Source organism: Dermochelys coriacea, chromosome 1 (assembly GCF_009764565.3).
Source record: "Dermochelys coriacea isolate rDerCor1 chromosome 1, rDerCor1.pri.v4, whole genome shotgun sequence".
Taxonomy (NCBI): Eukaryota; Metazoa; Chordata; order Testudines; family Dermochelyidae; genus Dermochelys; species Dermochelys coriacea.
This window is the reverse complement of record NC_050068.2, coordinates 201,215,012-201,228,865: the sequence shown is the minus strand read 5'-3', so window position 1 is coordinate 201,228,865 and position 13,854 is coordinate 201,215,012. Positions and strand designations below refer to the sequence as shown.

Below are 13,854 nucleotides of genomic sequence, written 5' to 3'. Positions count from 1 at the left end.
TAATCCAATCAATGTAATTAAAGATTGAATAGCAAAGAAAAGTAACAGGATGAATGGAAGGGGGATCTAGTGACCTTATTGGGACTATCTTCCGGTTACCTTTCTTCTGAGGATCCATACTATGAAACACACGAGGAGCAGAACTCCCAATATCAGGCTGATTATTATGTATGGAAGGTTCTTCTAAAGGATCGTCTCCTCTGATGCTCCTGAAATTAAGTGAAGAGAATGTGAGTTTGGCATTAAAATCACACTTGGTCACACTCACCAAAGGCATGCAGAAGTGGGTACAAAGCTACAGCCGTGATCCTCAGGCCTGATGCTAATCTCACACTTTTTTTACACCTGTGTAACACCATTGACTTCAGGAGAGTTACTGCTTAATTACCGTTGTTTTAATTAAATCAGAATCAGGCCCCACATGTCCATGCTTGACAAAGAAACCCTGATAGGAGGGCACTCTACCTCCTTCTTCCTCAGGACAGTCTGGATCTTCCTCCAACTGGTTTAATCTTAAACAATGCTGGGGGTAACCTGGTGACTATAAATGCCCCATGGAGACCACCCTGTTTAATTATTTCATGCATAATATAACTCAAAGATATGCTGTATCCAACTCAGGACATTGAATCCTGCAGTCCAAGTCAGTTTCCATTTCTGAGTAAGCAGAGCATCTCCGGGAGAAGAGGAACTGCTGACAACTGTACCAACAAGCCTTCCTTACTCCAGTAGAGATCACGGGCACACATGTGCACCAACACTTCAATGGGGAGCTCCATCCTATGCTGACTATGCTCAGCAACTCCTAGGAGAAGCGCTCATTCCACTGCAGAATCAGCCTGTAGCGAACTACCTGAAATAAACCTGGACTATAATGCCAACCTTCAGTAAAACACAAAAACAACCTGTACAACTGTCACCAAAACCATTCTTTTTTCAAATCTCATTTCGGTAGCTTGCCTGACATAAACTGATATTTTAGTTACCTGAGGGGGGGTCTTCCTATTGACAAGGTAATGAATAACTGTATCCCAAAATACAGAACCTGCAAGGCCAACATCATTGTTGGTGGTAGTTGAACAATAGATTATTACCACCAAGTGACAATTGTTTTTGGAAAGCTCTGGCGAACTGGATACCAAAGAACTGGGTGGGGAGAGCGGGGTGGGAAAAGGAGGCAAACATGGTACCAATCTGCTAAAAAGAAAAGAAGAGTGATTCTGGCAGTTACCACCCCGGAATTCGAACTTCTAGCTCTAAGGAATTGTAAGTGGTATTCTTTGGTCTCAACAAGTGCCTCGCCTCTGGTCCCTGTTGCCCTGGATTTGAGGGGTGTGTATATCCCAGAATGTGATCAAGTTAATTGCAACCATATTATGTGCATTCAACCATTCTGAATTAATAAAACAGACCCACCACACAGTTAAGGGTTAGTTTTGAGACAGGCTTTTAGAAGCAAGGTCAAAACTTTTTTGCTATAGTTTCTGCTAATCAAAATGGGAGGAGGGGACAGACAAGTCAACTGAGACTGAAAACCTTGGTGGCTGGAAAACATTGAATCTAGATGCCTCTGATATTAAAAGTGTATTGAAAATTAGAAAAGTGATCATAGAATATCAGGGTTGGAAGGGACCTCAGGAGACCATGTAGTCCAACCCCCTGCTCAAAGCAGGACCAATCCCCAATTTTTGCCCCAGATCCCTAAATGGCCCCCTCAAGGATTGAGCTCACAACCCTGTGTTTAGCAGGCCAATGTTCAAACCACTGAGCTATCCCTCCCCCCAAATGACCCCTCCAGTAGGGGTCATTGTGACCTATGTGTTTTGCAGACATTAGTTATAAAAGATCAGCTAATATAGTGTGCTTTGGAGCTGTCCTCTGAAGCCATCTCGAGAGACATTTTCCCTGACACCCTTTCTCCCCGGCAGGTGAGCAGCTGGCCACTGTGAACCTGCTGTTAAGCGATCAATACCGTTCCAGATGGTAGATAAATATCTGGGATGTTCTCAACCTATTGCTCCTGTCTGTGTGTGCTTAAATCTAATAAACTGCAGTGTTGGACAAGAGCACGCTCACTTGCATTTAATCCTTTATCAGACAGAATTGTTGTGTTCCTATGATTTATTCCTGGCCCACCAAGAGTGAAATAGTTATGTTGCCCCTGCTGGAGGTTCTGAAAACCCCGGGTAACACCCTCACCAGCTGCTGTATGTTTTCCTGTCTCCCCTCAGCAGCACCAGGCCCCTACAATGAGAATTATACCCTAGTATTAAGGTCAGAATTTGGCCCTAATTAGCCTTCAAACTCCCTGTATGTTAAGTATTATTAGAGCCAAATCCCCAAACCAAATCAGGGGCAGATCACTTCCTCTCTCTGTCCCTCTAAATGCAGTCATCTCTACCAACCATTAGACCATCCTTACTTTTGTAATTCAAGTAAATAGATCTGGCAGAGCACTGGGCTAGTGAAAGGAGAAATGGCAAGTGAAATTGACCATAAACAGAAAGTGACATTGGCTAATCTAGCTTTATTGTCCAAGCTAAGCGAGAAGAGCAAAAAGTAACAAACTACCAAAATGACAGAATTGATGAAAAGTAAATTAGATCTTAAAATCTTTCAGTTTTAACGATATAATTTATTAGTAACAGAGGCAAAACATAAATGTTAAAAATAATAATTTTAGCCATATCACCCATAAAATGAATCTACTCTAGGGAAAGGAAGAGGGTATTTTGGATGGTGCTAATTCTTCAATTGCAAAATAAACTTGCTAAAGTTTCCTAAAGGGGTAAATTTTCAAAAGTGCCTAAAACACCACTCCTAGGCTCCTAAATAGAAAAGGGTGACATTTTTCAGCTAGAACTTTTTTTCACCGAAAAATGTAGATTTGAGTCAACTGAAACATTTCAAGAAGTCATATTAAAAAATTGTATCAATCAAAAAAATTCATTTTGAACTGTCAAGACAAAATGTGTCAATATTTTATTCGATGCATTTTTTGTTTCAAAATTTACTTCAATTTTATTTTTTTAAATGTCAACAAACCTCACAATCATTTTCAGTCAAACAAAAAGTTTCATTTAACCTGAAATTAATTCATTTTTGACTTTTGGTTCATCAACTTTATTTAATTTATTTATTTATGGTTTGGTTTTTCAGTACAGCCCACAAACTGAAAAAATCAGTTATTCATGCAGCTCTTCTCCTACAGGCTTGTCTACACACAAAAATTAATCCAGAATAAGATAGGGTGTGAATTTAAAGCAGTTTCCTGATTAACTCCATGTGTGGCTACTATTAGGGTTTGTCTACACTGGCACTTTACAGTGCCGCACCTTTCTCGCTCAGGGGTGTGAAAAAACACCCCCGAGTGCTGCAAGTTTCAGCACTGCAAAGTGCCAGTGTAGACAGTGCACTAGCACTGGGAGCTACGCCGCTTGTTGAGGTGGGTATTTTTAGAACACCAGGAGAGCTCTCTCCCAGTGCTGTGCCACGACTACACAAGCCACATTAAAGCGTGGCCACGACTGCGCTTTAATGTTGCCAGTGTAGACAAGCCCTTATTCTGGAAGAAGAGTATTTTATTATGAATTAGCTTAATCCGCTTCCAAAAAGTGCCTTGTTCCCTTTGATTAACATGGAGTTAATCAGGAATAGCTATTCTGAAATAACACCCATGTAGACAAACCTTCAGTCACTTAAGTGCTTTGGAAAATTTTACCCACACTCCATAGATCTGAGTTATCTGTAGTTTTGTTGGCGCACCTGTCGGTTCCAGGAACATTCTCCCTTCGTATATCCCATAAGGGAAGGTGTGAAATTCACAACAGTAATCTCCAGTGTCATTGATGCCTAATAAGTGGATTGTTATCCCGTACTCTGCTGCCAGTGATACCTTCTCAGTGAACACCGGCTGGCTATGCCTTTATCTTTGTTTAGGTAAACTGCAAGCGTGACCTTGTTACACCTGTTCCAGTTCACCTGCAACACAATGGCATTGGTCAAAGAGAGAGAACACCGCAGGGTGATGTTGCTGTTTTCAACTGCAGAAACGTTCCCAACTGTTAGAATTTTTTCAGTTGTGTCCCCTGGAAGACAGCAAACCAAAGTGCAGTCATGAGAGTGATGCAGTGTAAGGCTCCCACGCAGCTTGTGAGAGAGAAAGTTCATTTGATTACCTAAATTCCCACTCCACTGCAGTCATTGAAATCAGATAAAACAAGCAAAAACCAAACAGGAAAGAACTACCGGTATATCTGAGAAGAAAGGGAATTCTTTGTGATGGGTTCGGTCACAGAGATCGTCTTGGAATGTCACCTGATGTGCTGAAATTACCTCTGAGCCTGTTTTCCCTGCCATCTTGGGACTCCAGAACCCTGCCTTGTTGAGCCAGACACACTAGCCTGCTGCAACACAGACCCAGGGTCTGGGCCATGCCCCCAGTGCTGCAGACTTTAATTAAAAACAGTTCAGCAGGTTACCTGTCTCCAGCACCCAGACACCCAGCTCCCAATGGGATCCAAACTCCAAATAAATCCATTTTGCTCTGTATAAAGCTTATACAGGGTAAATTCAAAAAATTGTTCACCCTCTATATCAATGATAGAGACATGCACAGCTGTTTTCTCCCCCTAGGTATTAATCACTTGTTCTGTGTTTATTAATAAACAAAAGTGATTTTATTACATATAAAAAGTAGGATTTAAGTGGTTTCAAGTAATAACAGCCAGAACAAAGTAAGTCACCAAGCAAAATAAAACAAAAACACACAAATCTAAGCCTAATACATTACGAAACTGATTACAGTTAATATCTCACCCTCAAGATGTTCCAATAAGCTTCTTTCACAGACTAGATGCTTTCCTAGTCTGGGCTCAATCCTTTCCCCTGGTACAGTCCTTGTTATTTCCAGCAGACATCTCAGGTGGTAAGCAAGGGTTTTCTCATGACTGGAAGCCCCTTTTGTCCTGCTCGATCCCCTTTTATAACTTTGGCATAAGGCAGGAATCTTTTGTCTGTGCTTGTCCCCACCCCCACCTCATCAATGGACAACTACAAGGATTAAGATGGATTCCAGTATCATGTGACATGGTCACATGTCAGTGTAAGACCCCTAGTCTCCATTCTTTCTGGGTTGGCCCACAGATACACAAGAAGTTTTGCAGGTAAATAAACCATTTACAACCAATTGTCCTAGTCAATGTGAGCCATCAAGATTTTAAACCACCATTAATAGCTCACACCTTGCATAATTACAATAGGACCTCAGTTATACTTCATATTTCTAGTTTCAGATACAAGAATGATCCATGCATACAAATAGGAGGAATATGTGCAGTAGTTTATAACCTTTGTTTTGATACCTTACAAGAGACCATTTGCATAAAGCATATTCCAGTTATATCATATTTACACTCATAAGCATATTTCCATAAAACATATGGAGTGCAACAACACATTCTTCTCTTACCCTAAGGGAGGATGGTCCCAGAAAGGGAGGTCTCAGATCTGTTGGTGGAGCAATGTATGGAAGCCCAGGATTGAATGGTAGTAGAAGAGCTCAAATTGCTGAGGAAGGATTTTCTCCAGGTCAGGGAAGACTGAGAGATACGCTTATATAGCTGTATGAAACTGCCATAAGCAAACATCCCAAAAGTTTCAGATTAGCACTCAAATGTCCAGGTACTTATCTCAAGCTCATTTAAATTATCAAACCTCCTTTGGCCTGGAATTTGGGAAAAGCCAGATTTGAAATATTATTTGGTTTCAGAAGGTTTGGAAAGATATCAACAACAGTTTTTTGGAGAATTGGGTTTTTATTTGGTTGACTGTTTGGGGTTTTTTTGGGGGGAGTGGGAAACTGTGGGCAGTTTACTCTTATCTTTGAAGCACTGTGTACAGAATCCTGCTGGTGAAATGATACTGATGTAGATGACCCATACTTTGATCTGCTAGGGCAACTTCTATGGGATGAAAGTCTCTTGAGTGTACAAGTAAGTTTGATTTTAAAAAATAAATACATAAAAAATAAAAAGTTGATTCATACCACTAGTTTATGTTCCCAGTACTAACTCTCCCCCTCTCACCCCCCCACGCCCAATATCCCTTCCTGTCCTCACAATTTTACTGGACTTAAAAACTGGAAACAGATGCAAAATCTAGTTGTGCAGTCACTCATTCATTTAGATTGGTGCAGGCATTCTGGCCAGAGCAAAAGAACCAAGTAATGGCTCCCGGACTCTGTTCCTGGCTCTACTACTGACTCCCTGTGTGGCTTCAGGTAAGTCACTTCACTGCCTCATGCCACAGTTTCTCCATCTGTAAACCAAGGATAGTAATACATCTCTAACTGAGTTACTGCATGGTTTAAATCATCAGTGTATAAAGTGCTTTGACACTAGGGATGTCCAAATAACTGAATTTTCAGGTCTGAAAAAACAAAAATCCTTTTTGGGTCACCCCAAAACAAAAGTGTTCCAAAAAATCTGACTTTTTACTTTGGAAAGATATTTTGTTTTGGAAATGCCAAAATGAACTATTTCAACATTTCTGATTTTTTTAAATCAACACAGTTGTCCAAAATTGACCTGAATTCATGAATTGTATTGGTCAGCCCAAATGTGCATTTTTTTGGCCAAAAAAAAAAAAGTTTTGTGTGAAAATTTTCATCCAGCTCTAAGATCTTTGGATGAAAGGTGCTCTTACTAAAAATAATAGAAAAGTTAAGTATGGCCTGCATTCAGCTTTACTAAAATGCATATTGTTTGCTTGCGTTCAGTTTACCAAACAATCTAGATTACTCTGTATCAATGACCTGTCCTCTTCATTAAATATGATTCCCCCAATCCCTATCATCTGCAAACTTTACCAGTAATGATTATGTTTACTTCAGATCTTTGATAAAAATGTTAAATAGCAGATGGCCAAATACCTATACCAGCAGTACCCCAATAAACAAAACAAAACAAAAAAACCCCACAACACAGCTTCTAAAATTACATTTTAAGGTCTCTCAGTTACCCAGTTTCTAATCCATTTAGTATATACCATGTTGATTTTGTATCATTCTAGTTTTTTAATCAAAGGGTCGTGCAATATCAAGTCAAATGCCTTATAGCAGTCTAAGTATATTACATCAGCACTATTAGCTTTATCAACCAAATTTGTAATCTCATCAGAAAAAGATATCAAGTTCATATTGACAAGATCTATTTTCCATAAGCCCATGTCGATTAGCATTAATTATAATACCAGATGGCTGGGACAGAGCTAGCAAGGTAGCTGTACAGTTTTAATGTGATTCCTATAATAAGCAAGACTAAAAAGAAAGCAGCTGATGGAAAAAAGAAGAGGGACCCAAACCCAAGAAAATGATAAGTCTGCCAACAAAAACTCAGATCTATGGAGTGTGGGCCAAATTTTCCAAAGCACCTAAGTGAATCAGGATTTGTCTACATGGGAGTTATTTCAGAATAGCTATTCCTGATCAACTCTGTCTTCCTTACTCAATTTCAGATGCCACCAGCATCCAATGAAGCAGAGAGAGCTCAAAACTCACTTACCCAATGTCATCCAGCAAATGAATGGTAGAATTAGGAATAGAACCCAGGATCCCTGACTCACAAGTCTCTGCAGTAACTTATAAGAAATCATAATAAGATAGCAAACTCCTAGAACTATACCTGAAACATATAGGAGAGGAGCCATATGCCACAGCAGCTGTTCCACAAGGAGAGGATAACCCATGCTACCAGAGAGTCAAACAAAAAGTCGCTGCTTGCTCTGGAGACTGGCAGGGCTGCAGAACTGCAGCTGTGAAAACACCGCAGTTCGAGTTAAGGGTGAAGGGAAAGAGCTTTGGGGCAGGTGGGGTGAGCGAACTCATTCTTGATGCAACACAAACCACAGAGCTATGGAGAGCATATTTCAGAAAAGACATCACAGAAAATGCTTTACAGCAACAACAGACAGTGGTTACTTGTAACTGCAGGTGACTCAAACACCGCTTTACTCATTAATAAAGGTGCCCTTATTTAGGCTTCCTGACTGCAAACTCTGAGAAGTGGCTTACGAGTAATGCATCCGATGAAGTGAGCTGTAGCTCACGAAAGCTTATGCTTTAATAAATTTGTTAGTCTCTAAGGTGCCACAAGTACTCCTTTTCTTTTTGGGAATCCTGTGATAACTGATTTGAGCAACAGCCCCTTCCTCATTCCCTTGTGTGGATAATTACTTTTGAAAGGTCACCATGAAGTTCCATGTCACCAGGAACTTAACCTACCAAGCAAAAAGTTTCCACCTTACAAGGAATCAGTGAGCTCCTTCAGGTACTGAGTGCTAACACAGATAATTGGTATTGCTATTGCCTTGCTCCGGTTATTCCTATCACACAAAAGGCTGGTCTTAAACTGAAGCCAGCAAGTCACAGCCCTGCCCTTCAGGAAGATCTTCCATAGACTCAGGAAGATGTAGCCTCTTCCTCTTCCCTGCTGCAACTGGGCTGAAGGGGGAGGCAACTCTCAATCCAATGTCCCCCCTGTAAATAGCATAGTGGGAATGGAGGCTTGGTGTTTTGAGGCAGCCACCTGACATCTTCTCTGCCTGAGGCCACACACGCTGTAAGGCTATCCTTGCTCCTACAAGTGATAGTACCTTTGCTATCAGTACAGTTATGCCTTTGCAAAGAACAGTGGTGCTCAGTCAGGGATCCAGGGCCCCCTAAGGGGCCATGAGCAGGTTTCCGGGGGGCCGCCAGGCAGGGCCAGTATTATACTCGCTGGGGCTCAGGGCAGAAAGCCGAAGCCCCACCACATGGGGCTGAAGCCCGGGGCCTTGAGCCCTGCCACCTGGGACTGAAACTGAAGCCTGAGCAATGTAGCTTTGTGGGGACCCCTGTGGCATGGAGCCCTGGGCGACTGCCCTGCTTGCTCCCCCATAATGTCAGCCCTGGCTTTTATATGCAGAAAAACGGTTGTGACACAGATGGGCTGTGGAATTTTCTAGTATGTTGGGGGGGGGCTTCCGAAAGAAAAAGATTGAGAACCCCTGGCATAGAAGACTGAACAGTCCACCTTAAAGAGCTCACCATAAAAAAAACAAACAAACTATGGAATAGCAGCAGCCATGTCTCTTTCTAAAATAACTGTAAAGAGTGTGTGGCTGACCTGTGCCTGGTTAGTTTTATTTGGGAGCTATTTTGGTGGCAAATTTAGCAATGGCAATGAGGAAGACAACTCCACCTCGACACCATGCACCACGGGGGGAGGGGGGAGAGCATACCACTTTTTAAGAAATAAAATAATCAGCAGACCCAATTTTCTAGCTGCAGAAAGTCTTGATAGAAAAAAGATTCATGAGTCTGATAGATCATCATTCTCTGAAGTTTATCAGCAGCATATTCCAACTCTAGTTGCCAACAAAACAGCCAAGGAGTTTCAGCTGTAGTTTCAACTGCTGTCTGCATGCCCATGTCATTCAGCTGTACTCTGCTGTAGTACAGAATGGCTGAATGACATGGCCATGCAGGCTGCTTGTCTAGATTGCTTTTGCCATTCAAGCAACCTCATGTCTTTGCCAGTTAATTTTTACTGCTTCAGAGAGAGAGAGTGTACAAGTGAGATCCCATAGTGTCTCAGGTAGTTCTAGATCTTCCCCATCTCCAGCACTTCTCAGGGTTAGAGGACAGTGGCAGGACTAATTTGTTCTGTCCTGAAAGCTTTCTGGCCACAGGCCTTAATGGCAAATTTTCCCACTCTTCTCTCACTTTGCTGCTTTCTGTATTCAAATACTGAAAAAAAAAGAAAGGTGAGAGTCTTCCCTGCTGGGGGAGGACCATTTCTCATCGGCTTCATGCCCATAAAAGCATGCTTAACAAGCTGAATTCAGAGGTGAACTAAGAATTTAGAGGGGATTTAAGTTGGTGTAATTACATCTTCTTTAAATTGGTGTAACTGACACCTCTTTACACCTGACTCACCTTGACATGGAGATCACACCAGTTTCAATGCTCTGAGATTAGGACCTGATTAGGGTTGCCACCCTCCCAGATTGGCCAGGAGTCTTCAGAATTGGGCTCGATCTCCTGGGGGGCTACTTAAACCAATCTGGGAGATTTTAGGCTGCTAAAAGTCCAGCAGTACCGCCTGGCCAGAGCCTGCACCCCAAGCCCCTGCCCCAACCCTGAGCCTCCTCCTGAACCCAAACTCCTTCTCAAAGCCTGCGTCCCCTCCCATACCCCAACTCCCTACCCCAGCCCTGAGCCCCCTCCCACACCCGAGTCTCCTCCCACACACAAACTCCCTCTCAGAGCCCACAAACCCTCCTGCACCCCAAACCTCTGTCCCAGGCTCAGCCCAGAGCCCCCTCCCACACTCCAAACCCCTCGACCCCACCCTTCAACCCCCTGCCCCAGCCCAATGAAAGTGAGTGAGGGTGTGGGAGATCAAGCAAAGGAGGGAGGGGGGATGGAGTAAGTGGGGGCAGGGTGTTGGAGAAGGGGTAGGGCAAGGGCAGGGCCTCGGGGCAAGAGGGTTTGGGTTTGTATGATTAGACAGTTGGCAACCCTAGACCTGATTCATCACTGTATTACCACAACCTTACACCATAACAGCACAAAGGAAGCAAATAATCTAGCTCCCTTCCCACCATGCTCCATTTCTGTACAGTCGCCAATAAAACCTCTTTTTATTTAAGATTGGCCGAGTGGGGCTATTAGTTGAGACATTTATTGGCTGGCAGCTTTGAGAGAGAACCTTACCCTGACCCTGGAAACAGCAGCAGCAGCAGGAGGAGTGGGTAACAAGTAGGCCACAAAAGGTCAGGAGCACAGTGGAGGCTGTGGTCTCCCTCCCCAAGTGCTGCCAGGTGGCTGGAGAGGCCCAGAATGGACACACAGCAAAGCAAAGAACCTGGAATGTACCAAGCACTGATCCCCCTCCCAAGGAAAAGGAGTTGGTCAGACATCACATTTTTGTTTACAGACCTCATAGAACTATGGCTGACAGGGAAAACCAGCTTCTCCCTTAGTTCAGCGGACAGGCAGCCCGGCTGTTCTTAGAGGCAGAGACTTCTGGTTAAATTTCTAGCCAAAACCAATTCTTTCCCAGTAAGGAAAAACCTTCATTTGATAACTAGATCATTAGATACCTTCCTGACTTCCACAAAGCCTGCTCCATCCCCCTCCACACATTTGGAAACATCAAAAAAAAAAAAAGAGATGAACTAACATATGAAACTTCTCCACACAAAGGTTCCCCTATGAATTGAGACTGTGTGTGAGAAATTTTAGCCCAAAAGGTAATTTGACGTGGGTGGGTGGGGAAGTTACACGTAATTGAAAATTAAAGGTTACACTGTAAAGATCTCCTCAGATTTAGCAACATAACCACAACCCTCTAAACTTATATTCTCGCAGCATGTGTGTTGGTCATTCTGTAGAAGCAGAATGTTCTTTGCACTTCAGAGGACAGCACAAGCATGTGCTGCTAATATCAGAAATGTTCCTACCAATGAACCCTATATACACGTCCAGACTCTTCTTTACATTTCATAATTGTGCTGCTGAGCTTCGTGCTCTTGCTTCTGCAGCCATCAAGCGTGGAGCAGTTTGGCTGGCTTGCTTGGTTTTCAGGAGCTAGACTCAGCTTAGAGGACAGTGCGGGGCCTGAAGTGCTGGCTGTTGGTGGGCCATCCTTAGGAACAGCCATGTAGTCTCCTTGCTAGCACCTGGATTTCCAGTAGCCATTATAGCCATATGAAGAATCTGGCAAATGAGCCACCAACGAAATCTATGGGAGAGATGGTTTCTCACAGAGTGAAGTCTTCCATATTGATTCAGTGCGCCTGATCATTTGTATGCAGAGACTATGGGCCTCTCTTCTGTGCCCACTTTCTGTGAAATGCAGGGTGGGAGAGCAGGGCCTCCAAGGAGCCAGTTACATCTTCCTGATTCCCAGGCCAGCTCCAGGCTAACCCCCAGCCCAGGGCTGGTAACAGGCCACAAGGGGCTATCTGAGAATAGCTGGAATGCACCAGCACTGGTCCTCCCTCCTCCTGCTCTTAGCCCCACACTGTGCCTAGTAGTGGTAGAGTAAGAGCCAACCATGCTTGCTCTCATGCAAGCTGAGGATTCCTCCACACTGGGGGGGAATTATCAGCTGGGAAGATATGGCCAATTTCCAGCCTCTTTTGCTGCCAGAGCAGAGTAAAAGGACCAGATTGCAAGAGGAAATCTGGCTCTATATCCTAAAGCACCATATAAAACACAGACGTACCAATGCACCTCAGTCTTCACCAAGAGCACACACCCTGCCATTCCAATCTTGGGCTCCCTGCACAGCTCTGCATGGCGTGAGCAACAGCACTCCTCCTCCTTCCGTTCTCGGCCACGAACAAAATGTTGTCAATGCACCTCAGTGCTGACGAGCAGCGCTGCTGCTAGCTCAGATCTTAGCACAGCTCAGACTCTGCATTTTAATCCTGACATTCCAATGCGGCACAAACTAGCCAGGGACTTCCAAAGATTAAGACAACTTCCTTTTCCTATGTCACAGCACATAAATCTCCAAAAACACAGGGTCTGATAAACTGAATGAGAACATATCTCACTTCTGGAGTCTTGCCTGCTGCCAATAGTAAAACACTCACCCTTGAAGAGGTCTCTACTTATGACCTCAACCAACACTGCTAAGGGCTTTAAAATTCAGAGGAACTGATTTAGGGCATGAATTTTAACATCTTTTTTTAAGTCAAAAAACTTGTCTCCAAATTTTGTGGGTGTGATTCTGGGTTGTGACTCCAAAGGAAAAGCAGCAAGCCATTGAGCAGTAATTTTATTCCTTGTTCTGCCACTGAACTGATCTGTGACATTAAGCCAGTCACATTTTGTCTTTCCTTCCCTTCCAGTCCTTTGACTTGCTTATTTAGACTGTAAGCTCTTTGAGCCAGTGACTATCTGTCACTATGTGTTTGTACAGTGCCTAGCACAATGGGGACCTGATCCTGTTTGGGGCTTTGAGCACTACTGTAATATAAATCAAGAACTACAACATGTGCTCCTCCACCCTCTGTCATTGCAAGGACTCTCTCTCTCTCTCTCTCACTCTCTTTGGAATCTGTATAATTTCATCCCTCCCCCTACTTAAATTTTTCTTTCTGGTTGGTTATTTTTCTATATGCCCTTTAAATAAGTGAGCACCATGCATATATATACAAAGTTGCTATTGAATGTGATCTCTAACTTGACTTGACTGCTTTTATTACTCTCAAGATGTTGCCTGGCCTTTACCTATATGACAACATTATAGTTCAGGTGTAGGATTTTAATTTTTTTGCATTTGAACTTACTTTATTTTGTCCTGACTTGTGCCTCCAGGTTAGGAAACAGGATCACACTTTAAATATGAATACCCAAAATGCGGGGTATTATGTATATTCTCCATCTTCCCCTGGACACTAAGCTGTGCTAAGAAGACATCTGCATGTGCGCGCACACACACACACACACACACACACACACACACACACACAGTGTCTGATATTGGATGAGTAATATGCAGAATTTAGTGAATTTAAATACTGATGGCCATGCAGTTGTCTAGCAGATCTCAATACAAGAGACATGACTAGTCTACTTGAGGTTGTCAGTGCTACTGAGGACTGGGCTTTGATGCTTAACTGAATAGGTCTTGAATTAATTAGGGAATGAATGCTGTGACAATTTTGAAGACTACCTGTGTGAATTAAACATACAATACTTGGTCTCCTTAGAGAAAGTTCACAACTTAAAAAACAAAACAAAAACATAATCTGATTGGCAACAGTAGCCATTGGATGGATAGAAATAGAATGAGACTT

At 42.9% G+C, this 13,854-nt stretch overlaps 1 protein-coding gene across 1 annotated transcript in view; it reads right to left on the bottom strand.

Annotated features, from left to right (window-relative positions):
- The window catches only part of TIGIT (T cell immunoreceptor with Ig and ITIM domains), a 31,008-nt gene that overhangs the window by 5,208 nt on the left and 11,946 nt on the right, over positions 1–13,854 (bottom strand). Inside the window, 4 exon segments of the mRNA XM_038387457.2 lie at positions 100–209; positions 3,766–3,918; positions 3,921–4,088; positions 7,683–7,812. Coding sequence (XP_038243385.2) covers positions 100–209; positions 3,766–3,918; positions 3,921–4,088; positions 7,683–7,812 — 561 coding nt within the window.